At 43.2% G+C, this 23,922-nt stretch overlaps 1 protein-coding gene across 5 annotated transcripts in view; it reads left to right on the plus strand.

Moving 5' to 3' along the window:
• ARMC9 (armadillo repeat containing 9) overlaps nt 1-17,822 on the plus strand; it is a 52,332-nt gene extending 34,510 nt beyond the window's left edge. For 2 of the 5 annotated variants that reach the window (XM_038145219.1, XM_038145217.1), the window contains exons 20-25: nt 1,444-1,548; nt 2,672-2,787; nt 6,331-6,455; nt 9,820-9,949; nt 13,347-13,516; nt 13,843-16,751. In XM_038145219.1, coding sequence (XP_038001147.1) covers nt 1,444-1,548; nt 2,672-2,787; nt 6,331-6,455; nt 9,820-9,949; nt 13,347-13,516; nt 13,843-13,871 — 675 coding nt within the window. In that variant the 3' untranslated portion in view covers nt 13,872-16,751. Of the gene's footprint in view, nt 1-1,443; nt 1,549-2,671; nt 2,788-6,330; nt 6,456-9,819; nt 9,950-13,346; nt 13,517-13,842; nt 16,752-16,784 lie in introns of those variants that run through there. The other 3 variants (XM_038145218.1, XM_038145220.1, XM_038145216.1) reach the window with 2 other exon arrangements.
• The last annotated feature ends 6,100 nt before the right edge of the window (nt 17,823-23,922 follow it).

Below are 23,922 nucleotides of genomic sequence, written 5' to 3' on the forward strand. Positions count from 1 at the left end.
GTGCTCAATATTCTCTTGACTGGTCTGTTAAATACTAACTTAATTTATCTTCAATATTTGATCTTTGCGTTCGTTTTTTTATTTGACTTGGACCATCTTGAAAAGCTGCTTGTTAAAGTGAATATGTGATATTGTAGCTCTGATTCCAAAGCTTGGTTACAAGCTGGAGTTGTGTGAGGTGACTGTACAGTGACGATTTATCAGACACCCTCTGATCCTCTGTCGCTCAGCACCTGGCAATAAAATCAGAGAGCTGCCGTGTGAAAATCCACCTCAGCCACCGAGTACATCAAAAGAAAGGGCTTAATCACAGGGCTTCCAGCCATTACCTTAACGGGCTTGGCTTCCAACATCTGCTGCAGCCTGTGAGCAGTGGGGAACAAGACACCAATTGTGTTATTTCAGCAGTGGAGTGATGGCACATGGGCAAAGTCCTTATTTCGTGCAAGGAGGCAGAGGGGGAACACTTCCAGAGTCGGTTACCTGGAAAGTTAAATAATGTCAGGGAGCAGGATTGGCTGCATTAACAAACCTTGTAAAAAAAAAATCCCCCAGATCTATTTATAGAGTTTATCTTTGCAACCTCCCACCCTCCATAAAAATACACTATATTGTGGACTTTGAGTGTGGTTTCTTGGTGGGGGGTGATGGGTTGTTTTTTGCTTGGTACAGATGATTGTTGCCTAGTCTACAAGTGTTTATCCTTTTGCCATCATCTGTGTTATTTTTCACACATACCCAGCTTTCCAGGTAATTAAGAGCTGATTATGACTATTTAAAACTGAGTCTAAATCTCACAAAAGTAAAACTGCTGTTCATTTTCATTTACTCTGGAGTTCACCAGAGTCCAGTGGACATTTGGTTTAATGGAGTTTATGCCAGACTCTCTACATAACTATGCAATATACCTTTTTAGAATGATTCCTTTCCTTTTTCTCATTTGCTGGTTTTAACAGTCATTTACATTTACTGTCACAAGAGGTTTCAAAAGTAAAGAACATTTTCTTCATCTGGAGTGGGTCTGTCTTAGGATATCTTGTGCAGGACAGAAGAGAATTCTTTTTAGTACCAAAACACAAGCAAAAATACTGTCTTGTTCTTGTACTACTGGTTTTGCTTTGCTGGAGGAGTACATCAAACTTCAAAATTTCCTGACTTTTTTGATGTGTAGAAGCTGCAGAGTTTCCATGAAAGATGAATCACCCATAGTTATTCTAGAAATAGGCACTGCAGAGTGAATTCTTGGTAGTTTTTACTTGAAGTTGGTTACATTTGGGTTTGTGGAATAAAATCAACAGGGGGTTGTTGCCTCGTTGTATGATCTTTTTATCCTGAAATACTGATTCCAAGCAATTTGTACCAGCTTTTTGTTGTTTTTTTTTTTTTTTTTAATTACCAGCTTTAAAGCTTCCTTGCACACCTGAGTTTCTTGTTGCCTTGCAGGAGGACAATGACATCCTGGAGCCTGATCTGGACAAAGATGAGGTTTTGCTGCCTCAGCTGGGGGAGCTTTCAGGAGAGAAGCTGCTAACAACCGAGTATTTGGGAGTGAGTACCACTCCTTAGAATCCTAAAATAAATTAATTTCCTGGGTTGTTTTATTTCAGTAGTTTCACCACTTTCTTCAGTTTGTTGCTTGAAGAGGCAGGTGCTACCTGCAGAGCAGTCTGGATCTTTCACAGTCGGTGTATGAGCTGCTGCTCAGGAGAAGCAGAACCAGTGTGAGAAAGGAGCTACCCTTTCACAGGGGGTGGTCAGGCTGTGGTTTAATAATAAGCTACAGGCAGCCTTAGGGTTCTAGTGCTACACCAGTGACTCTGAGCACACAAAGCAAAGTACTGAGCAGGTTAATAACAGGAACATTCTGCTGGTCTGAAATTATTTTAGAAAAAAGAAAAGTTGAAAAGTCAACTGCTCCTGCAGGCGTTGTGCTGGATCAGGTATTGTCTGCCTTACTTCAAGCAGCAAAAAGCTATTAAGTAAAAAAGCATAAAGTTTGTATGAATGCCATTTAGTGTGCTGTGACTAATTTGAGATATTCAGAGGGCTGGAGCACCTCTCCTGTGAAAACAGGCTTAGAGAGTGGCGTTATTCAGCCTGGAGAAGAGAAGGCTCCAGGGAGACCTTATTGTGGGCTTTCAGTCCTAAAAGGTAAAGAAAGCTGGAGAGGAGCTTTTTCACCAGAACATGTAGTGATAGGACAAGGGGGAATGGCTTCAAACTGAAAGAGAGTAGGTTAGATTAGATAGAAGGGAAAAATTCTTCCCTGTGAGGATGGTGAAGCCCTGGCACTGGTTGCCCAGGGAAGCTGTGGCAGTCCCATCTCTGGAAGTGTTTGGGGCCAGGCTGGATGAGGCTTTGAGCAACCTGATGTAGTGAAAGGTGTCCCATGGCAGAGGGGTTGGAACTGGATGCTCTTTATGAACCTTTCCAAGCCAACCCATTCTGTTATAAATATACACCTCCTGGATTCACGAGTCCAGAATCCTGACGATGGAAAAGTGACCTGAGAGAAGATGTTGTGAAAGAGCCTTCAGTGATCCAGGAAGTTTTATGCAGTGACACCAGAATGCAATTTAGTTTCTGCTGCAGTGTTTCTAAAGAATTTTCTCTATGGCTTCAAATACCTGTTTTTCCATTGCATTTTTTTTCTTCATTTCCTGTATATCAGATAATGACTCACACTCCAAAAACTAAGAAGAAGCAATTTGCTGGTGTCCATCAGAGTATAGATGAGCCTCTCCAGAGACCTGTTACACCAGGTTATCACAGAACTGCATATCTAATGTAAGTCCAAACAAATGAGACCAAGTTGGATTTTTTAAGCTCTTTTAAAAAGCATAACAACAAAGAAAATAATTAATGTTAATTTATAAAATATTAATTATCAAATAATTTTCATGGAGTTCTCCAAAAGAACTTGCAGGCCTTAAAAATCTAGACTGGTTAATCTATGCCTAAATATACATATACTGGTTATCTATGCCTAAATATACATTGCCACTTTACTGTGGGGTCGGTGTTAGAGTTCAAGGTCCCACTTCCCCTGCACAGTATTTTACCCATGGTGGGCTTGGAGGCCTGGACTGATTCTGTGGAACTGGCTGTTAGGGCAGTGTTACAGTCCAGTTTTTAAAGTTACTAGAAATTCCTCTGCTCAAATTAAGGTGCAAACGAGACCATATGCCAAAGTCAAAATTGTGCATTTTATTTGATAATAAATATGAGAGAGAGAAGGAGAAGAAGGAAGATAAAGAAACAGAAAAGAGGTGGGGATACAGAAAGAGAGTGACAGAGACAGATAAAAGAAAGTCTCACCACTCCATGGATCCCAAGGATGTTCCATTGATCCTCTCCAGCTCTGGTCCTCTTGGTGGTGAGGGTGCCCCAGAAATCACAGAATGCCCTGGATGAGTACATGCTCCGGCCAGGTGGGAATGCCCAGGTGCCTCCCTGGGGGGGCAGTTTGACACAGTCTCTTGCAGCAGGCTCTGCAGCTGTTGCATCACTTTGCCTCACGTGCAGTCCTGTGGTGCAAGGCCTTAGGAATGAGTCTGAGGAATGCTTTGGGGGCCTTTGATGGGTTATGACACCTCCTCAGCTTCCTCCCACATCAGTGTCCCGTGGATGTGGCCTGTGGAGTTGGGGGTTACACAGCTGGGCCAGTTTGTGTAAGGGAGGATGGCTGTTCAGTGCCTCTGACCAGAGGCTACACCCAAAACTGCCTCCCCTCCTCATTTCAGGGGGAGTCTGTGTAAACCTGGCCTCTGTGGGCTGTGGTCTCCCTCGCCCCAAACCCAGGCAGGGACGATTCTCTGCTGCATTTGGCTTTCTTGTGGATGCATTCCTTGCTCTCAGCCTTGTTTGCTTCTCCCTAGACCTGAGATGATGGAACGTAAAATGTCCCCTTTATCTTATCTATGTGGATCAACTCACAGTTCAAAGTTCCAGCCAGGCATCTTCAAGGAGGGGGGGCTTCTGTTGTTGTAGCTTCTTTAGACTGTTTTTGCTATAATGGGCAACACTCCTTCATAACAATGTTTAAGGCCTGAACCATTTCAGTCCCTGACAGGCAGTCTTACAGCCTATTTAGAAAGTATATTTTCAGGAATAAATCTTCATTATCACTGGAGTGTCTAAGCATTACATTCTTGCTTTATAGGTGGAGAGAAAACCAAGCTTGTGAAAATGAAATTACTTTCCTGTAGGAAGTCAAAAAAACTGTGTCAAACCCATGGGAGCAGAGTGGCTTTTATTTCCCAGTGTCGTGTACTGCACTGCAATTTTTGCATCAGAAATAATCTCTGGAAGTGATTGCTGCCTCTCTTGAGCACCATCTACCCAGGCGGGGTGTTTACTTAAGTGTCCCAGGATCCTGGAGTGACTCAAGTCTTGTATTTGGCACAACTTGAATCCTCTCAGCTGTGCAGCTTGTGCCTCTGCAAGGCAGCTTCAGGTCACTGCTGGATACAAATTAAAACCACATTTCTATCACACTGCTTCTGGTAGTTCTTGGTCTAAGAGAAGAGCTAGTTTGATGGTGTGAAGCAGCCTTTACAGATTGCCTCACTATGCAAACTACAGAGGAGAAATATAAACAGCAGAAACCTAACACTGTGAAAATATGTGAAAATTAATTTCCCTCCTGCTCTGCCCAAATGGTAGAAATACTCTGAGTGTTTGATGCTCTCATGTTTTAAGCAGAAAACAAGCAGTACCACCCTGAATGAGAAGTTTGTCCTTTGTACCTAACTAATTTGTGTGCAGGAAACTGCAGTGAGTAGATGAAGACATTCTCAAACTACATTTTGCAGCAGAACAGGACAAGCTTTGATGGCTTTTATGCTGTTCTAATTTTAGTACAAATTCATTTACTAAAATAAGGAAATACTCGCTTGGAAATTATTGCAGGAGGAAGACAATAAAAACTTAGCTGCCTTAATTTGAAAGCAATATCTGAACTGGATGTATTTTGTAGTTTAAATAATTTAAGTGGCTTATATCATGTGAAATCTCATGAAAAATGTTAGACACTTTTGCCCTGGATACAGCTTGTTTACCGGATACGATCCAGGACAGTTCATCTGAATTATCTGAAGTCTCGTACTCAGCAGAGTGGTTAAACTGCATTAAAAATTTTCGTAAATGCTGCCATTCAAAATGCAAGTGAATATAGCTTGTTTGAAGTTCTTCATGTGAGACTCAATGTAATATATTCCATTTAAAAACATCATGAAAGAGGAAGCAGTTGAGGAGATACTATAACGTGTCTCTTTGAGTTGTTGGTTCATACCTCCAAAAGGGAGGGGGATGAAGATCTTTAGTGCTGAATAGAAGTATTCACACAGAAAATTAATGCAGAATAGCCACTGCACATGAAGCAGCGATTTCATGCTAATTTTTCTATGACTTCCCAGTGCAGACAAGGCTCTAGTTACTTCAGATGAATTGTCATGGGATCCCTGTGTGGACAAACTCTTGCTGTATGGAGCTGAGGGAGTCAGGAAATACTGGAAAGCTGCCTTCTTTTTCTTTTTTTTTTCATTTTTCCCTCCTTCTTTAAAGACTTGCTGGCTGAGCTCACTCAAGGGGGCCTGAACTACTTAATATTCTGCTAGCTATTTCCTTAGAAACTGATTTAGCTGTGAAATCATTAACTGCCTCCTTGGACTGCATCCTTTTTACTAGAAATGTAGTTTAGTTACCTTAACCTGATATTGGGCAGGGAAACTTTCCATGTCTGCCAACTTCTTTCTTCTTTTCCCACACTTTTCACACCCTCTCGCTTGTGCTGTGTTTTATTGCTTACTAGTAAGCAATTGTGTCCCTGTCCTGCTCTTCAGCTGCTTCAGTTTCCCACTGATCCACTTCACTTGTGAAATCAAGAGTTCTATTGTTGCCTACTTTGTTTTAAGTCAGTGTTGCATATTGCTCTTTAAAGTGAAATCCTTGGAACATTCAGAAGCAAATCTTAAATCCTTGAAAAAGCTAAGTATTGAAGATCTCTCAGGCCCATTTCTACAGCCTTTTTCTTTAAGTGTCATGGCAGTATTTTGGGTCTTCAGACTGCAGGGAGTTATGGTTTCCTTTCCTCAGCTCTTTTTTTGCACTAGGAAAAAATGTTAATTTCAGATATGTTTGATGTCTTCTGGTTTGGGGGAGCTACAGTCAAACAGTTAAATTACATCCTTAGTACTGTTTGCTATATGAAATATAAAATAATTTCAATGTGTACTATGTCATTACAGGCAATTAGAAGAAATTAGAATTTACTCTGATTAAACTTTTTGTACTGTAAGCATTCACCTTGCATTCTCCTTTCTCCTCCAGGCCAGAAAACAGTTCCAGTTCCTGTCAGGACAGGGATGAGAAGCTGCAGTCTCCACCGAGTGCTCCTTCTTCCACTTGTGGCGGGAGACAGTCCAGCATTTCTGACTTCTGCATTTCCCCCTCATGTAAGGATGGCCTGTTGGTGCTGTTCTCAATTGCTGACATCTTCCTTGACTGGGGCAGGTGCAGGGGGCCTGGACTGTGTGTTGTAGATTGGGGATTCTTTTAGTGTAGTGTGGAAATGGCCCTCTGTTTATAGAGCCTGGGTCAGTCTGCAGCACCTTGGGGCACACAGCAGGCTTCAGCTCCAGCTGAAAGAATGGCCACAGAAGGTAACATGTGGCCAGCAGACACCAATGGTCTCACTTGCCTCGCTCCATCTTGCTTCCTGTGGGAGTGCCAAGGATCAAACCCAGGGCTTCCGCTGTGTGAAGGATACTCTGCAATGTCCCCTCCCCAGGGAAGGAGCTGCGGCCAGAGACAGTGAACTTCCCAACAGGCAAAGCCCCTTGCTTGATCAAATATCCCTTGTTTGGATCTAAATGAATCACTGTCTGCTGGCACCTGCGGGCTCTGTTGGCTGGATCTCAGTGTTAGAGCCGAAGGCAGCTGCAGTTATCTGCTGAGATTTGCAACTGCATTCAGACCATCCGGGGCTGTGGAGGATGGGCAGCCTGGTGCTGTGTGGCTGCATTGTGGGTGATGCTGCTAAAGATTCTGCCCTTGCAGCTTCAGCTGAAATGAATGCAAACTCAGCTGGGCCTGAGAGCTCGGGAACATGTGATGGAATTTAAAAGGTTATAGCCTTCTGAAATACTCAATTGCTGAACTCCTGATATCCATGAGATCCTGGAACTTTGGATGTTGGAGTTTCAACTTTCCTGCAGGGATTCATTAACATTTGCAATTACAGATCTAAGGCAAAATGTTCAGCAGTCGTAGATAAAGGATCTTGCAGCATATCCGGGACAGAATTATTAATAAGTTCAGGCAAAGTGTGCCTTTTCTTTTCTGAAAAATATGCTTTGAAGCAGTAAAGGAATAGCATACTTTTTACTTTCTCTTCTATTTTTTTTAAATTTCCTAAAGGAAATGAAAAGGATTCTGAGAAAAGAAACCGAGGTCTTGCAGACAGGAATTCACTTGCGTAATGCCTAGAGCTGATAAATGTAACATGCTGAAGGAGAGAAATACAGGAGCAGGAAAAGCTCCTGTCCACGATGGGCATTTGGATTCTTGCTGTTGTGCAATGGGAGCTGTTGTCCTAAGCCTCACTATGCACAGTAACACCTCGAGTACAGCTCAGGGGGGTTGGCTGACCAAGGGCAGCAACTTGCTCCAGCAAAGGTTGTAAACCAAGTAAAAGCATACTGACTTGGCAGTTTTCCTGCAGAGGAGGAAAAAAAGAACATACCTGTGCTCTCTAAAGGAAATTAGGCCAAGTAGTTATGAAGGGTGTTCCTATTTGGTGTTTTAAAGTGTAACTGGATGCAATTCCTAAAGCATTTTGCAGCCATCCATAGCCCAAGTGAACAGATTCTGAGATCTTTCCAGTGAGATGCATGCACTCACCTCTGTCACATTTGCTGTGCTGCTGATGCTGTCTGATAGTTTGCTTTGTAGAGATTTGTGAAGAGGTTTAAACAGGCAGCCTGAGTCAGTCAGCAAAGGAAATGTTGTTAGTTTTTGATGAATATTGATTTAAAGCGTTCATGCTGAAGATATTTCTGCCAGCTCAAATGTTTCATTTTTGTCAGAACTTTGCTTGTAGCCTCCGTTTAAAACATTCTGTTAGCTGCTTTCAGTCAAAATTATATGCAGGTGGCTACTAATAAGACTTCTAGATTATATCCTTTTCCTGTAGAAAAATCTTTGAGGTCAGAATATACAACATCTTGCTAGTTTATATGCATTATACATGTAAAAACACAAATAATTTTTGTCTGTGACAAAGGAAAATTTTCCTAGCATTAATCCAGACTCTAAAATAACATTGAGCTACTTGAAAGATGGCCTGAGGTTTGTTTTGGGTTTTTCCAAGTAGCAGTGACATGTGTGCTTGTCTTTCTTATCTTTTGGGATTTAGAAATGAGGTGGAAGAGAAGAGAAGAGCAAAGAGAGACTGCGCTGCTGGACCCCCTGGTTGTTATGTCAGTGACAGGACTTTATTCTGCAGGATGATAATTGAGCTGGGTCTTTGAACATCTCCACTTTTCCAAAAGGCAATGGGGATTGTAATATTTAAATTGAAAAGGCTTTAATTTAAGACAATGGAAAATAAGCCCTTTCTCTTCTGTTGCCTTCTAAGATACAGCAGGGAACAGAAATGTGTTAAAATAAGGGTACTGCTTCTAGAGGCTTTCATGATGCTCTGCCAAACATCTCTGCTGTGCAATAAAGATGCTGTTTATTGACTTCTGATCTTGGTCTAATGGTCATTCTGCAGTACCAGGAGCCTGCTTATTTCAGAATATTTGTTTCCCAGCATCACATGAGTACCTTGGGACTCAGAGTTTCATGCAGCCAAGTCACAAAATGAATAGTAAGAGACAAAGAGTGAAAAAAACAGAATAAAAGCTTCATGTGAACAATTAGCCTCCTCAAGGGGCTATCTCAAGGAGGCTAAGTTTAGCCTCGAGGAACCTTGATCCTCTTTTGTTTTCCAAAATTGAGCACAGTTCTTTAATGTCCTCCTGGAAATATTTGTTTGTTCTTGAATTGATCTGATTTTGTCTGGGTCCATCCATCCTCTCCCCCTTTATCCTTTGGTTAAGAATCAATAATTCTTGCACTCTTTTATTTTTTGTCTCATGTGGGCAGAAAACTTATGGACCAAAGATGAACCCTGGTCATCTTCCTCCACTTACTATGCTGAGTGCCAGACAGAACATGTGCTGGGCAGCAAAATGCCTGTCTGAGAGTGACCTGAGCTGCATTCTTATCAGCATGGGAGAGCAAACCAGGACAGCAGCCTGTCCTGAGCATGGCAGGAATGGAGCTAGGGATTGCCCCTAAACTTTCATTGAACTTGCACATCTTGGTAGCCTTTGGTTCTAAGCAAACCGAGTGTCCTTCACTTCCTCATTAGTGTAAGGCAGAAATGGAGTCTGACAGAAGTGTAAAACACTTTTCGTCTGCAGTGGCCCTGTTACTGTGGATATGTACAGACAACTGCAAGGGGTTGTTCCTGTGGCTTTAATGAGATATTGGACATAGCTGATGTGTGTTAACTGCAGGTCTGCATGCTCCTATCCCATTGCAAGTGCCCAGTGTAGCCAGTTTTATTTTCCATCTGCAGAGGCCTTAAATTATCACACTTGCAGCTGTTTTGCTCAGGTGATGAGCCCTTATACAGTCTGCCACACAAACTCAGTAGCCTGCCAAGACCTCGAGGTTTCCTTCACACAGCAGGAGCTGTGATTTGATTATATTTCTAATAAAACTGTAAGGAGACAACTCCTCACTGAACTGTGTTTCTTTTTTAAGCAGCAGTTGAAATGAAGTCATCTGAAGTATTTGCATCAGGCCATAGAATGGACCAACACATCCCAGCTGGTGATACCTTATCTTCTCAATCTGCTGACTTCACTGAGGACAAAGTAAATGGTCAATCACACAGGTATGATCTATCCAGAGAATACCTAAAATTGTGAGAGGAGTCTGACAGGATTTACCAGCTAATTCCGTGCTGCTGTAAAGACTATCTGTGAAGTTACTTGATGTGTGATGTAGTCTGGCCTGAGACAGCTGTGGTGGTGCTTGCCAAACAAAATACCCTTTGCTGTGCCAGAGGCAGCTGTTCAATTTCGAAGCATCTGGTTCAGAATGAGAGAAGTCTCAAGCAAGACGTTATTAATGAACTTCACGTGTATGCTCAATGCAGCCTTCTGAAAATAAAACTTCCTGATTGCTTCCTTAGATGACTCAACACTAGCCCATGAAAATCATTTATTAGTAAAGAAATAGGTAGGACTGTGGGAACAGGACAGGAATTAACATGCAGAAGGAAGAAAATTGAAGCATTTAAGTGGGTTAAGAGTGCTTAAACATGCTGAGTTGCTAGCACTGCTGACCTGAGTCCTTCATTTATCCACTTGATGGGTATAGCAAAGGAGGCAAAGTTATGAGATTACCCAGGAATGGGTTTCAACTCTTCTTTGAAATTATTCCTGTAAAATGAAAGGTCTTGCTCTCTTTATCCTGCCTATCCTATTCACCTTGGGCCCTCTGTGAAGCCTTTGTCATGTGTACAACTGTGATGTTATATCTTGGATGAGAATAAGGAATTAATTAGCAATTGGACAAAAGCCTACCAAAGTTTTCAGAGCCTGCATTTGTCCTTCAGACATTAACAGCTTTTTCCTATAACTAATTAGATTGGGCCAAGTTTTAAGCAGTGTAGACAAATTTTAAAAGCAAATAAGTTCCAGAACTAAAACACAGAATGGTTGGAGATGTGTTAAAGGAAAGCTTTTACAAGCTCTTTATGCACCTGATTTTTTAGAAGTGCTTGGTTATTTGTGTCAATTACAGTTCTAGCACTTGAGAAGGATTCTGTGTCTAGAACTTTGCTTCCTTCATGCCTCCAGATGCCAGTGTGTTGTTTTGGGGTTTTAGGGGGGCTGGTGTGGCTTTGGTTGTTTGGTTGGGTTTTTTTCCCCAGTTGTACTGTTTCCATGGTGAGATCTGAGAAATTATACATTGTCAACAAACTGTCACTGGTTTCAGCTGAAGTGATTAGTAGTCATACCTCTGGGCCAGCATTACTGGTTTTATTTCTGTTGTCTGTTGTAACAGTAGCTAAGCACATAATAGAAATACAAATAGACCATACAAATTTATGGCCAAATTGTTTGCTTTGTGGTGGAGATAGGGATATTATTTTTTAGGCTTAGCTTCCAGGAAGCAAGTAAAATTGGCAGCATCTTGTCCTCCACCTTAGTGAGATGCTTTGCTTCTCTACACAACCTAGTATTAAAAAGGTGTGTTCCCAGTAATTGTTAATATTTGTTCACAAATATATGTCTAAATCTCAGGATGGAATTTATAGAAGTGAAGGCACAGGTGCAGTAACCTGCAGAGGAAGATCATATCTTTTCACCCTGTGTTTCCTCAGCATGCATGCAGTAATTTGGATTTCCAAACACAGCCTTGAGTTACAGATACAGGAATGCAGCCATTCTCAGTCCAAGAGAGCACAGGGGTTTTTGTGTCAAGGGTCTTTTGTTAATATGTTGGTGTTGCAATACCTAGACCTGCCTTTTCATTCTTTCACTCCTGAATGCAGACTATAATTTGTTTGCAAAACAAACAGGACTAATAAATCACTTCTTTGCTCATAGTTTTGTCCACTGTAAGAATTGCCTCCTTCCTGGAGGCAAATACCTGTTTGGCAAATACCAAGACCTTCCTAGAAGAGGTATGTATGAGAAAAGGAGGGCTGAGTTGGGCTGTGGAAGTGGTCACTTCTCTTTCCCATCTTCTTTAGCAGTGTAAATTGGGAACTTAACTGCACAGAGTTGAGTGAAAGGATGCAAAATCAATTGGAGAGAAGAATGAGACCTTAGTAGTGACATTTCTGCCACAGAAACAAATGATTGTTCCATCTGATGCAGGTCAGACTGAGTTAAATGACAAAATAAGTAATAACAATAACCCTGCTATATGGAGATAAAGATGCTTAAATATCTCCGTGGTCCACACATTGAGGTTTTATCTAACCAGTCTTATTTTGGTGTTGTTTTACCAATCTGTTTCTGCTGCCATCTGCCACCTTCTCCTTTGAAGCTGAGACAAGTATTAACACTCGTATTTGTCATAGGTAGAGGGCTGCAGAGATGGTTCTTGGCAGAGCAGTTAGCACGTCTCTGCCCTCAACAGTTAGCATATACATATGCAAAACACAGACAAAAATGCTATTTAAAATACAAAAGGAACACTTGCTCAAATCTCCCTGCAAGGTGAAGCAGGGCTATGGAAGGGCTAATCAGTACTGACTCAGCAGCATTCCCAGGGGAGGAGGAGAGAATAAATATCTTGAAAATCCCTCTAATCACTCCTTCTGATGGTCACAAAGGGTTCTTTTGATGGAGCTAATAACACGGGGACATTCTATTTTGAATCGCTGATTTTTAGGCACCTTTCAATGTCCTGCCTTTGGCTCTTTTGTTTCCCTTTTTTAATATAATGAAGTTTTCATGTAGCTGTTACTTTAGTTTAACCTTTTCTCCTTTTAAGAGAAAATCGACTCACGAGTGCAAACATTAATTTAGATTCAGAATTATTTTAGAGACTTGCTATTTCCTGGTAGCCTGCATTTTTTTAACTGGGAAAAACTATATTTATGCTGTGGGCAAGGAAGGACAGTGTATCCTCATACAGTTATTGACTAAATTCTGAAGAATGGTATTTTTGCAGACTGTGAAATAGCAGCACCTGCTTTATGTTCTCAGTGTGAGCAAGGAACCTGTGTGATTAGGGAATTTATTTTAGAGATGCCATCACAGCTTTTTACTCTCTTGACAAAGCCTGCAGGGAGTTCTACAAATCTTATCTCAGACAGGAGCCAGGGAGGCTGCCTATGTCTGCCAAGATTGACCTGTACCTGGAAGAAATTGTGGTGTCTGTGCCCTAAAAGGATGTGTTCCTGCGCTGTAGCATATCTGTGTATTTTTTTGCACCCCAGAACGAGTCACTGGATGTGATAAACACAACAGAAAACAAGCTAAAGCTCAGTTACTGGTTTACAGGGAATTTAACTGTCCCTGTTCACTCCTGTTGTGCAGAGTGAGGTCTGGGTAGGATAGACAGGTCAAGAGCCAGGTTGGAGGCTGTGCAGTGAGCACACAGCCCAGGCAGTGCCTGTGGTGCCATGTTCCTTTCCATTTGCAGCCTCCCTGAGGTTTGAGCACCTGCCAGGCTGTCACAGCACATACTGCAGGTTTCACTTGGTTGCAGCCTTACTATGCATACGTATTTCCCCATGCCTTGCTAACCCTTTCCCTCTCCTCCTGCAGGGAGTTTGCCCTGGCCTTCACCAGCAAACCCAAGATCCCTCGCACTCCTGACGGGCAGAGCAGCAGTCCTAGAAAGGGAAAGGTCCCAACCATTGCCCCCCAGTTCTCTCAGTCTGGACCCCAACAATCAAGCCATCCGAGCTCCTCAGGATCTACAAGGAGTAGACAGAGTAAGTGGAAAATGCCATCGTTCTGTTTGTCATTCCTTGGGTGGGAAATGAGGGAGCATTGTAGAAACTCTTCAGGAATGAAGCGGTAGGCTACAAATGTGCCAGGAGTATATGACATTGTGCTTGTCATCTGCAGGATGTACAACCATGTAATTATATCCTGCTGAACACTATTTCCAGGCTGTCATGTGAGCAGTTAAAAGACATGCTTTTTCCTGTCTCTGGGTGGAGAAAAGTGACCCAGATTCTCAGAAGCTTTTGGGGAAACTTATGAGACTCAGATTAGACCTTCTCTAGATGTCATCAGAATTTTTCCTTTTCTTCAGACACTTGTTCATCCCACTGTGTAACTTGAAGTCGGATTCCTGGGTGTGTCTACATTGCAGCTGAATGTAGAGCAGATGTCAGTCAGCTCAGGAGATGGCTCAGGGCAGCTTGGTAAGCAGGGAGCCAAGCACAGTGTGCTGCTTATGGCAGTCTCCTTTCTGCTGGAGACTGGCACTCAAGAACCACGTGGCCATGCTGTGGCCTGCAGAAGTTTATAAAAAGTACTTCATCTGTGGGGGGTTCAGAAGAGAGGGTGGCTTTGACATGAGGATGGAGGAAAATGATGGACACTTGCTTTGAGCCAGACAACACAAGCTCAATAGAGAGGAAAATTTGGTCTTGGATGCTCACACATCAGTAAACACGTGGTGTGTCAGCTGTGGAGTTTTTTGGGGTGGAGGGAGAAGAAAGGTGCATTCTTCAGTAATGAACAAACTTTTTCTCAGGCATGTGGATAGGAAAAGCTGAATTCAAATACAACTCTGTGTCCATCATCAGTGAAAATGGCAGGAGCATGGCATCATAACAAGCTTAGTGTTGATTATTTGATCACAATGCAACATTAGCTCTATTCCTTAGTTGTAACTGTTACCTTGCAGCATTAGTCAATACCTTCCCAAGAAACTCGAAATGTGTGTATATCATTAGGTACTCATTACAGATAGAGACAATTAAATTAAGAGAGTTTAAATAACCCAGTAAACCAGTAACAGAGCTGGAAAGAGCATTCTGAGCCTTCTGTGTTGCTCATTCATTATTCCACCCAGTTGCACATGCAGAGAAGTGGTGTGGTTTCGTTCAGGGAGTACAGGTGAGGCACTGGAAGGGAATGTTCTTGGTGGCGAAAGGAGGTTTTGACCTGGAGGCTCCTTGCTTCAACACTCCTGTGCTGAGGTAATGGAGCCCTTTCAGCTTTACCTTTGCTGCATGTGCCCTGGGTTTTACCTCTGACATCAGTGCTCTCTGTTTCCTGTGACAGCAGCACTGTTCTGCCCTGACTGGAATTGGTGTTAACACCCAAGAGTCTGTCCCTGGTTCCTGTTTCGGTTCATTTCCAAAAGCACTGGCCCATTGAAAAGAAGCCCTAGTGAAGGAAGGAAAAGTACAGAGTGTGTGTGTATGTGTGTGCACAAGAAAATCTTCTGCATGTTCTAGTTTCTCCAGGTCAGCTTTACACTCCTGGGGAGAGTGTCCTAGGAAAGATGTGACAGACCAGTGTTGCTTTCAGGAGGCTCTGGAGCAAGATCCTTTTTCAGTGGCACAGTGTTAAATGTATTTTATTTTTTAATTGCTCTAAAGTAGATCGCTTGGGGTTCTCTGTGGATTCAGTAGACGTGATCTGTTAGTCCAGATACTTGAGCTCTTCTGACTTTTATTGTTTTATTTGTTTTACACTATACCTCTTCTCTTTGCTGGGAATGTATGCTGAATGTACAACAGGCATCCCAACTTGCTATGGTCCATTTACCATTACTCCCAATTTTTTACTTGGGAATCCAGGTTATCATTTTCTATCTGTTCACATGTGCCACGAGACAGTGTCAGCAATTAAATGTTAAGCTCTTCCTGCTAAAAATAGCAAATAAATTATTTTGCAAATAACGAATCTTCCACTCTGTGTACATGTATCCAGCCTTGTTGTCTGCTGTCACAGAGCACCAATTAGTTCTTGTCCATCCTGCAGGGACCTTCACACAGGTGTTTGTGGGTGGGAAGAGTTGCATGAAGGTTGTAAGGACCAGATTTTTTAAGGACTAAAAAGGGTTTTAAGCACCTACACTGAAACTTGAGGTTCTCAAAGGTAATTCTCAGCTGTTACTTAGAGATGCAGGGAAGACGTCTGAAGCAAGTGAGCCCCTAATGTTTCCCTGGTAATGCTCTGTGCTCACTGCTCCTTTAATTTCCTAGCTGACTCATCTGTAGGTCAAAAATGGTATCAGATGCACAGATACCAGCAATCAGTAGATTCCAGCAGCTGCTGCCTTCCATTTGCTTGCTGCATAGGTGTGTTACATATCAAGAGACTCTGTTCCAGTGGAAGACTAATTTGTGGATTTCTTAGTATTTCTGAAGAAATGCAAGTTTTTATAGCTGATGGACATGATGAGAAAAGATGGCTGTCTGATTTTACTTTCTGCATTCACTTATTTTAGAGGCATGTTTTTAGCTTCATTTTAGTATTTATTACAGGTGTATTTTCTGGAAACAAGTTGATTTTATGTAAACCTACCTGAACTAGCTGGACTGCTCCTCTTGGGGCATGGAGTGTGTGGAATGCCTGAGGAATGCAGAGGAAGCCCAGGTACTCAGTGCAGCTACAGGCCTGGGGCCAGATTCCTGCCTGAGATGCAGCCCCTGCTGTTAGCTGAACTCTACAGCAAAAGCAAGCTCCTCCAAATAAAATCAGCTATGCTGGGATCCTCTGTGATTTGCACTTCCAAGCTGGCACAGGGATGACACTGGCAGCATGGCTGGAAAATAGAGTTCCAAGGCAGCATAGGCACCTCCAAATTTAGACCTTTTCAGCTGCGTTCCATGTGGACATGGTTGTGTGGTTTAATCCACTCTGATCCTTATTCTCTGTCTGTTCCAGGCACCTCTGCACGGGTGTGCTGAAGCTGTTTACAGTGTACCAAGTTTCAAGGCACATTGCAGCTAGGGCAGTAAAAAAATCTCTACCAGAAGAATGGGGAATGTTTTTTGTCAGGAGTGCAACTGGTGATGCCCTTTCAGTTCTTTCAATATTCCCTGAAAAGGGGCTGCCATAAATGCATTCTGCAGTTTTGAGTTGCAGCATCAGGAGTTAAAGTGCCTTTCTGCATGTTTTTTGTGATGTTTGTATCCCTGTAAAAGTTGAACAAGCGTTGCCCTCAGGCAGCTTCTGTCTTGTAAATAAAGCCTGCTTTCAGCTGACAGACCCTTTCTCGATGTTTTTCTGCAGGCAGCCAGTCCTACAGGAAGTGAGAACAGTTCCTTTCCTCGAGAATCACCTGTCACATTGTTGAAGGACAGAGCCAGCTTCCTGTAATGAGCTTTTCTGGTGACCTACAGAGGAGAGTGAGGTTGTTGACACTGCAGGCCCTGCACAGGGATTGGGGGTTATCTGATGGGATGTGTCTGTGGGCTCTAAAACTGGCTAAGACAAGGGCCTTGTTATTAGAATTCGAGGTCTCAGCAGCAGCCCAGGACTGACATGGGAGATGGATGTTTTCTGATTATTTACTCTAAAGTGACATTGCCACCTTGAGAAGAAACTCTTGCTCTTTGCCTTCGGTGTCAGTGTAAATGGCCTTTGGAAACAGAATGTAGGCCCAGCCCAGGAGTCTTACCAAGAAACTGTATTTTTTAAGTATTGCTTGCTGAAGCAGCCTGCCAATTGCCTTTTTAAAATTGTGTGACTGGGTTGGGAGGTATCTGTGTTCATAGCATCTGCGTGAAGAGGGACAGTGTCTGCCACATGTGCAGAGCCTTCCAGCCCAGAGCAGTCCTATGTGGGGTAAGATCTTCCTGACCCTGAAGAGGAGGTATTTTATCAGCTTCTGGTTGACCTGTAGCAGGTGAAAAACACTGTTACAGTGCCCAAGGCACCATCCATGCTCACCTCTGAGGTTTTCATCTGCAGCCATTACTCCTGTTACTTCTTTCTGCATTTTTTTGTTAATTCTACTGTTTAACATCTGTGGAATGAAAAATCTCTTTTTTTTTTCCCTGGAATGAAGAGCTTTGCTTCTTCATTCATAGAAGAAACCATGAGAATGTGAAGAGATCAGAAGCACCTTTCTCTTTCTGTGTAACTGTGCTCCATCTTCTTTGGTGTTTGTTGGGTTTTTTTATGCTCTTCACTTCAGAGCAATGTCTGTTTGTCTTTATGGAATTTGTGCTGTACTTTGGTGCATGTGACGTGCTGGCTAGGCTAGAGAGATCAGGAATCCTTTCACTAAATAAAAAGCAGCAGTTAGTTCTACCAGTGAATTACAAAGCTAGCGCTGTTGGTGGTTCTTTCTCTCAGCAGTAACGGTGACCAGGAAACACTGAAGTCTTCACTAGGGGTTGGCTTTTCAGTAACACCCCTTCGTGTGACAGCTGCTAGGACACATAAATGCAGTTTACACTGGGACTTGGCTGCTGCTGAGGCAGAGATGTACAAAAAGCTGAAAGTGTATTTGCCATAGTCAGACTTCAGAAACAAAAGTTTGAATGAGTATGAAAACGGGGTAGGTGAGGCTTTGGTTTTGGAGAGTAAACAAGTGGAACACAGCCTGAAAGGTAAAGCAACTGCTGTAGTGACAGCGCCTTCCCCTAAAGTAAAGAGTTGTAAAGCCATTTCTGTAGAGCCAGAAGAAAGCTTTATGCTTCTGACAAGACATTGAATTGGGCCTCTTGCTCTGTGGTGGCAGCTGAAGAGCCAAGGCCACTGATGTCGTTGCTTCAGACCCACTGAGATCAGTGATGCTGTATCAGATGTCTGAAGAAAGGGCTCCCACACACAAGTTCAGGAAATCCCTTTGGACAGACTTTAAATCAGAATGGGGGTGTTTTGTAGAAGACCTCCTGTAGCTTGAAATCCAGTCAATTCATGTGGAAGTTACCCAGTAGCACCGACCTGACACCAAGCCGGCAGAGTATGGGTGTTGCTTCAGCTCCCAAACTACACAGGACATGAAGTGACTACAGACACTTGCTGGCCTCTGTCACACAGATCCCCATGCCAGACAAAGGAGTCACAGAAAATCTCTGGCTTGTGCTTAGATTCATCTGCCTCCTCTCAGAGCTGATAAACACAACTGATGGGAAATTGTCCTCTGGTTCACAAAAAGGCAGTAATGGAAAACAGCCATAAAAGTTCACCTCGTGGCTTTCCAGGGTAGGCAGAATTTCCTCTGAAATTCTCGGTTTTTTCCAACACGGTAACATCAACAGCCAAGTTGTGAATGAAGTGCTAAGCAGTTCATTTGCACACATGAATAACAGAATGCTCCAGTAGCTGTGCTTTATTTACCTTACAGCAGTGCTGAGTTTCATGTTGGATCTATGCTATGTTGGTTCATGCTAGATCTGATTGTGTAAGATGGACAGCAGCTTTTGCAAAGTGTTGAGAGCAGACTAATTTTATTTTTGGGAGGGTGGGAAACAACCACCCCAAAACCTAACTGATTTTATGAGTCGAGGTGAAACTTTACCACCCCTTGCCAGACACCCCAAGATGGTTGGTAGGTGTGGCAGCTGCTCCAGCAGATCAAGACTCATGAAAACCAAAATGCATCTTGCTGAGCGGACTGAAAGGAGCCAGCTGAAGTGTGTGTGCTTGTGTGTTTCATGCTCAGGCCTGTTGCAATGCAGAACTCTATATGTATATTTCTCCATGTTCTCTTAGCTGTGTGAATATGAAGTTTGAAATCCAGGACTGGTTTTATTTAATGCATGAGAATCCAAATTTTCCAATACCTGAGAGAAACTATGGGTGTGCTTAGAAATAAGTTATCAGCTGAACAGTAATTTGAGAGGCTGAGGAAGTAACATGTCCTCCTTTCCTCTGTCTTCACAAAAAAGCCCCTGTGATGGCAGTCAGGAGATTTGAAGCTAATAAAAAATGTCAATTCTGCCTTTGTTCATCGGCCTCCACTCTTTAGGGTGGAAAGGTCCCTGAATGGAGGTCAGTAGCACACACATAGCAAATTCAGCACCTCACTCTGAGAAGTTGTTGAGTGTCTTTTGCAAGTGTCACAAAGAGGTAGCTGCTAGATTCAACACCCTCCTGGGGAATTCATAAGAGGAGCAGTGGAAATTGCTGCCCAGGTGGGAGGGGTGTGATTGCATTTAGAGTGGCCATAATTTCTTTCACAAAGAGCAAAATTATTGCAAATGAGACAGGGGATCTACAAGGAAAGTTTTTCCAGGACCAAAGTCCTGAGTGGTGCTACCATGCCTTTTGGATGTAACTACTGTATATTCAGTGTCATTTTGTTTATGCAGAGTGTTGTTTGAGTCTGGGCAAGGCAACTGAAGTTTGCATAGAGGGCTCATTCTGTATGAGTACTGTAAAATTATCTTTCCATGACTAAATAAAATGCTCCCAAATGTTTGTTTGGTTTTGTTTGGTTTTTTTTTTCCTTCTTTCTGATATATTTAGTTTGGGGGTCATGCAACTTTTTTTGTATGAATTTCTTTACATTTCACTCTGGTTTATTATTGACAAATTCTGTCCCCAGCAGTTTTTATCTCTATCTAAGTGGGAAACACAGCTCCCTTCAGTTCAGCCTGGCCTGCCTCTGCAGAGGTAATGGTGTTTACTCAGAAGTGTTGCAAAGCAGGCATGAACCACTCATTGTTCGTGGTCTCTCATGAGGAGAGCCCAGGCATGTGGGATGCCACCAGCGACACTGGATTGGTGTCAGAAGTATTATTTGTTGTACAATTTAGGTGTGTAAGGGAAGACAAGCAAGGAAGTTCTCTGGAGGGAAAATATTTCTGTGATGGTGAGGGACAGTGGTTGTTTGGTTTGGCTTTGATTGTCCCTTTAAACAAAGTTTAACTAATCTTTATCAATCATGATGGAGATGGCAGTGCAGAGATAAGGAGCTCTGCATGGTGTTCGTGCACATCTTGGCTGGCGTGGTGGTAGCTGAAAAGCAAACATGCTGCCTTCCTTGCAGGTGTTTAAGTATATCCAGACTTACTTTTAGCTAGGGGCTTGAGTTTATTTTTGAGACAGAACCTCCTGGCAGTTCGGACCATCCTCACACTTGCTTACAGTCTGACTGAATATTGGAACAAGCACTTTCCCAGGAGAGGAAATGGGGGAGAGTTGGAGGGGTGCTCCTTGCTTGACTCGAAGGAAGGAGTGAGCCCTGCCAGGCACCCCGGCCACCTCCTGTGCTGTGTGGGCATGGCAAGCACAGAGGACATCTATAATTACAGCCTTCAAACCTCCACTGATCCTGTGGGAACCCAGTGCCAAATCACCTCTGTGACTGAGCCACGTGGACTTCTCTGGGCTAGGCTGCACTTTCCCAACCTATTCATAGAAATTGTGAAAGGAGGAGACTCTTGAGAGTTTATTGACAGGGGAGAAATAGCAGGATGTTTCAAGACAAACACTACAGACTAAGACCAGACTGCTCTGGCCAAGCTGTAGCATTCTGCTGCTGATGGATTTCAAAAAGAAACCAACTTCTGGGTGCAGAATGTCCTACTTTGTTATCAGACCTGTAATTCTGTAGCCTGACATCTTGTCAGGAGTTGGGATCCGACAGCATTTCAAAGCAGGTTTCCTCCCAGCTCCAGGCTGCTTTCTGCCCTGCAGTGACATTGTATTCAGTAGCAGCATCCTGATCCAAATTTCCACTTTTTGAGGACCTGGTGCTCTCTGAACAGCAGGCTCAGTGGCACACCCTAGGACATCTAATAACTTTCTGGAACATGTCCTCCTTTTAGTACAAGTTCTGTCAGCAGTCCTTGGCATATGGTCCAAGTTTCCAAGAAACTAGGGCAGTAATTGATGGCAGTGAAAGTGAGAATGCTTCACATAAGCAGTAAGAAATCCAGGTGACAACTTAAATGTGTTGTTCTTATCTTCTTCAAGTAAGGGAAATGCTATTCTGATATAATTTTAAGGCAACAGATTTGGGAGTGTCAATTATTTTGTTCATTCTGCATGTGAGTGACCTAGGACTGCTTTTAATTTCAAAAATGGTTTTCAATGTGCCTTGCTGGCTTTCTTCTTAAAAGACTTTTAAAGTGTTACTTCGTTTTATTTGTTTTTCCTTTAATAATGCTGAGAGCTAATTCTTCTGAGTAACCAAACAAAGAGGACAAATAAAAAGTAGCAGATACCTGAAACAATAAGGCTTATTCTGTAGATGTTTCAGGTGCCTTTCACGTAGGGCTGTAACTGACAGCTACAAATGCTGAGGCCATTTGACAATCAGACCACCCGCAGAGGGCTTTTAGGAGTTCAAGGACACCTCCTTCTACTGATCTCAAGGAAAAATTCTGGCCTTTGTAGATCCAGATTTAGTTCTCCTCCTCTGAAGAGTGAAAGCATCGAGCTGGAGTGAGGATGGGATGAAAGTGCTGGAAATAGCAGCTGTGTGCCAAGTGATAGAGTTCCTCATTCGGGCTGCCGTGTGCCGGTCTGTGTCCGAGCCCTTGCCTGGATCCGGCTGACTGCTGGCAGAGGTTGAATCCTTCCTGAGAACAAATCACTTTATTGTTCCTGTCTGCTCATGCACTGCCTTTTGGGAGCGTGCTTCATGTTGTTGCAAGAAGCAGAACCATTAGCACCAAATGAATTCTTTGTCAAGCAGCACAGTCTCCCTGAAATTTTCACTCTTTTCTCCAGCAGCCTTCCCCCAGGATCAAAATTGCAGTATTGTAACTGGCTCCTGGTAAACAGATGACTTTTTTTTTTTTGTTAATTCTGCAGATCGTGGCCTACCATGATTTTCCATGAAACTGGCTCCTTTCTATTTCTTCCTCATCCAAGTGAGCAGCTGGGCAATGAAATGTGGCAGCTCTGGGACCTGAGGAGAACAGTTCTGTTTCGATAAAGCCCCTTCCACCCTCAAGGCTTGTGGAAACTGAGCTGTTTGAAACAGCCAGAATTTCCACCCTGACTAACTGTACCAAAAGCTCCATGCCAGCATTGCAGGAAGGTGGGTGTGAGCCACTGTGAACTTCCACAAATCTCAGACCACGCTGGAGCTCCTAAGGTTCTCTGAAGCCTCATTTACAGCAACTAAAGCAGTGTCAGCAATTGTGTCACTGCTCAAGTCACCCAGAAATGGCAGCAGTGAAAACCAATTTCATCTCGAGTGATTTGGCTCCTGGGTCACTGCAGAGACCAAGGCTTCTCAACCAAAACCAATCCAGGTGATCTGACACCTTTCTGGTGACAGGAACACATTTGTACCTGGAAAGCCCAATCTGAAAAAGAGATTTCCTTGCTCTACATCCCTTTGTTCCATTATTTGTTGAAAACATCTCCTGTGTTTCAACCCAGCCCAGTTTCCCCCAAGCAGCTCTGAGGAGGCTGCTACTTTTCTACAAGCACTTGCTCCTTGCTGGCAGCACGGGATTGTTTAAACTCTTGCACAAAGCTGGTAAGTTTTGTTCAGGTGCCCAAAAGAAATTTCTGAGGGAACCTCAGTACATTCATAAAAATCTGTCCCTTTATCCTGCAGCAGTGGCCTCTCTGAAGAGTGTCCTTGTACCTTCCTGTCTCTGCTTCCTTCCCTCTCTCTATGACTTTTTGTTTTGTTTGAAGTGAGGGGGTTGCCTTTAGTTTTTCCTGCAATGGGAATTATTCCATGGAGCTGGATCGTGTTCATGCATCACAGAGGCAAAGGAGGCTTTGAAAGATGCTTGTCCCAAGCTGGAATTCTGTGGAAACTGGCTGGGTGTTTGGTGTTTGCTGGTTGTGGCCCCTTTCGTCTGTCTGCCACAGCCTCTTCCTCCAAACAGGCATGATCCCAAAAAGATCCCAAATTGGAGTCTCTGCTATTAGCAGGAATTCTCTTCCTTTTGTGCTGGGGCTGATTAAAATCTCTCATTGCCTTCACCTTCTAACGTCAGCACTTTATGCAAAGTCATTTCCTAGTAAGAAAAGTTCAGGACAACTCAGCCCTGGAGTGTTACCTGTCCAGAGGAGAGACCTCTGCTCTTCCTTGGACACCCCTGAAACCATTTCTGGCCAGGAGGAACGGGACAGCGTGAGGACACACGAGCTGGCATATTTTGCTTCTTTCTCCCAACACAGACAGTTGTCCTGGGCAGAGAAGTAAACTCTCAAGCTGCCTTATCTTCTGCAGAGCTGACTGGTCCTGCAGCTTGGCACGGGTTCTGGTGTGACCCACGTGCTGCCCTGAATTAATTTTCTCTGGGCTATGAGTGTGGTTTGTACTGGGAATACCCTGTCCTTGCTAGAAAATCAGCTCCTGGGGAAATATGTTCTTGCTTAGGCATGTGGGAGATGATGGAGGGGATGTTATCAGCACAGCCTTTAGGGTGTGTGGTGAGTTAGCCCTGGGGGGCAGCTCAGCCCCACACAGCCCTTCTCTGCTCCCCCCAGCACCAGAGCA

The sequence above is a fragment of the Motacilla alba genome, chromosome 9, assembly GCF_015832195.1.
Source record: "Motacilla alba alba isolate MOTALB_02 chromosome 9, Motacilla_alba_V1.0_pri, whole genome shotgun sequence".
Classification (NCBI taxonomy): Eukaryota; Metazoa; Chordata; class Aves; order Passeriformes; family Motacillidae; genus Motacilla; species Motacilla alba.